Genomic DNA, 2500 nt, shown 5'->3' with positions numbered 1-2500 from the left:
TGTGTGTTTGTGTGCGTGTGTGTGTGTGTACTTGTGTATCTCTGTGTGTCCATGGGTATTCTCTTGAAGAATGAATATGCTGATGCACACTGTTAGAACAGGGAGAATGTGCTCCAGGATCTGGAAGGCTTTCCAACAGGGTGACCTAACTTTACTACACAACTTCTGACTCCTTTGGTCGGAGCAGCAGGGTTTGTGTTGCTCTGCGGGCCATGGGGCTGTGTGTTTGTGTGCGTGTGTGTGTGTGTGTGTGTGTGTGTGTGTGTGTGTGTGTGTATGTGTGTTTGCGTGCGTGTGTGTGTGTGTGTGTATGTGTGTTTGCGTGCGTGTGTGCGCGCGTGTGTGTGTGTGTGTGTGTGTGTGTGTATGTGTGTTTGCGTGTGTGCGTGCGTATGTATGCGTGTGTGTGCGTGTGTGTGTGTGTGTGTGTGTGTGTGTTTGCATGTGCATATGTGTGCATGTGTGCATGTGTGCGTCTGTGCGTGTGTGTGTGTGTGTGTGTGTGTGTGTGCGCGCGCGTGTGTGTGTGTGTCCACCAGCCTGCTCCACCAGGTTGCCAGGCCAGTGCCAGGGCAGAGCTCCATAAGCTCCAGTCCTGTAGCGGAGCCCTCCCCTGCGCCTCATATCCTGTTTACAGCAGGGCCGCGATGCGCTCCTTCCTCCCCGCTCCCAGAGTAAATAAACAAACATGGCTGCCAGATCAGACGGGAGACCCAGGGGAGCTTCCCTCTACGGGGCTGTGTGACTGCCTGTGTGAATCTCCATAAACAAGATGGCTGTGTTATTTTTGTCTGTTCCCTGTTTGTACTACAGTGCAGGCCTGTGGAATGGCACTGTTAAATGGTATAGGATCTATTCCCCGTATTCAATGGAGGTTCTATGGAACGTATGCAGCATTAGGGTTTTGTATACTGCTTACACTGCACTACTTATACTATACTGCACTACTATACTGCTCATATACTGCACTACCTGTATATACTGTTCACACTGCACTTATCTGCTTTTTTGCACTTCTGGTTAGACGCTAACTGCATTTCGTTGTCTCTGTACTTGTACTCTGCACAATGACAATAAAGTTGAATCTAATCTAATCTAATCTAATCTAATAATGATGTGTAGTTATATTGCAATTATATTGTCGTGACTAGAGATGCACACAAGTGTGCTGACAAACAACGGTGCGGCTAACAACCATGTTTGCAGTCTGGAATTACTTCACGCTTGAGACAAACACCAGTAAAAATACTTGTCGCAAAATGGCGAGTGTTTTTCGGGGTGGCAGCAGCATTTCACATTTTAAAAAAGAGCCTGGGGATGGGTTTGAGTTTACTCGGGATCTGCCGACACTCAATGTTCAGTACTTGGAATCGGCAATGAAAAAGTGGTATCAGTGCATCCTTGGTAATTACACAACCATGTAAAGTCACTTCATATACAGCCTGGCTCACCAAATACACAGCATTACTGTATATACACATATTACAGTATACAGTACTTTATTTAGGTCAACACACAGTACATTTTTGTACCGTATACAGTAGAGTGTGAATCATTAATGCTTTTGCTTTTAATGGTAGACAGACTCTTAGGGTGAGACCCAGGGCATCACATGTGTTCCCCTGACCAACCATTGGCTAAAGGCCAGTGATGTAAGAGGGGAGGGTGTGTTCAATAACACGCCTCGCAAACCTTTCTACGCTACGAGAGAATGGAAGTGAAATATTGATGGAAATAGCTAAAATATTGATGTTTCACACACACGCACGCACGCGCACACACACACACACACACACACACACACACACACACACACACACGGTAGACCTGTCTGGTTTAAGGCAGACTGATGCATATTTGGAGGCGAGACTCGAAGGAAAGCAGTTCTGTTGGTTCTGTATACTGTGCGCTTCAACTTGAGAGGTTTTCTGTGTTTGTGCCAGAGAGATATTTGTGGAAGGAACCTGCTGTAAAAGGGCTTTTATCACCAGACAGTAACTGAGTTGACATTGATATTTCAATTGATAACGGGAGGGGCCTCTGCCCTAACCTCGCTGTAATTCCAACCCTGGCCTCCTAATCTCGTTTCATCCTTCTCTCTTCATGTCATGTTTGGTATCACGGCTATCATGGCCATTATCATCATCATCATCATCATCATCATCATCATGTAATTCCACGTACTGCAAACTTAGGATATTGAGTTAATGTCCAGATCTGTTCTTGTGTGTCCTCTGTACATGTGGCCTATGGCCAGGCCCATTCCAGGCTGGAGGAGCCCAAGCTGGAGGCAGTGAGAGACAACAACATGGAGCTGGTGCAGGACATCCTGAAGGACCTGACCCCCCTCACGCACAGAAGCAAGGCTGCAGACGAGCTGGCCGCCATTCTGAAGGAGCCACACTTCCAGGTCAGCTCAGACCTATGGTAGATGCTAAGTGGGATCCTTGGGAAGACCCTAACCTTCACCCCTAACCCTAGCTCTTTGTATCTCCAGTAG

General features: G+C 47.1%; 1 protein-coding gene across 1 annotated transcript in view; it reads left to right on the top strand.

Annotated features, from left to right (window-relative positions):
- mpp2b (MAGUK p55 scaffold protein 2b) overlaps nt 1-2500 on the top strand; it is a 29381-nt gene that overhangs the window by 18917 nt on the left and 7964 nt on the right. The window contains exon 4 of the mRNA XM_083687322.1: nt 2216-2410. Within this exon, the coding sequence (XP_083543448.1) occupies nt 2216-2410 (195 nt within the window). The remainder of the gene's footprint in view (nt 1-2215; nt 2411-2500) is intronic.

This window comes from Argentina silus (assembly GCF_951799395.1).
Source record: "Argentina silus genome assembly, chromosome: 16".
NCBI lineage: Eukaryota > Metazoa > Chordata > Actinopteri > Argentiniformes > Argentinidae > Argentina > Argentina silus.
The sequence above is the reverse complement of the archived record's forward strand: the minus strand, read 5'-3'. Positions and strand labels throughout refer to the sequence as shown.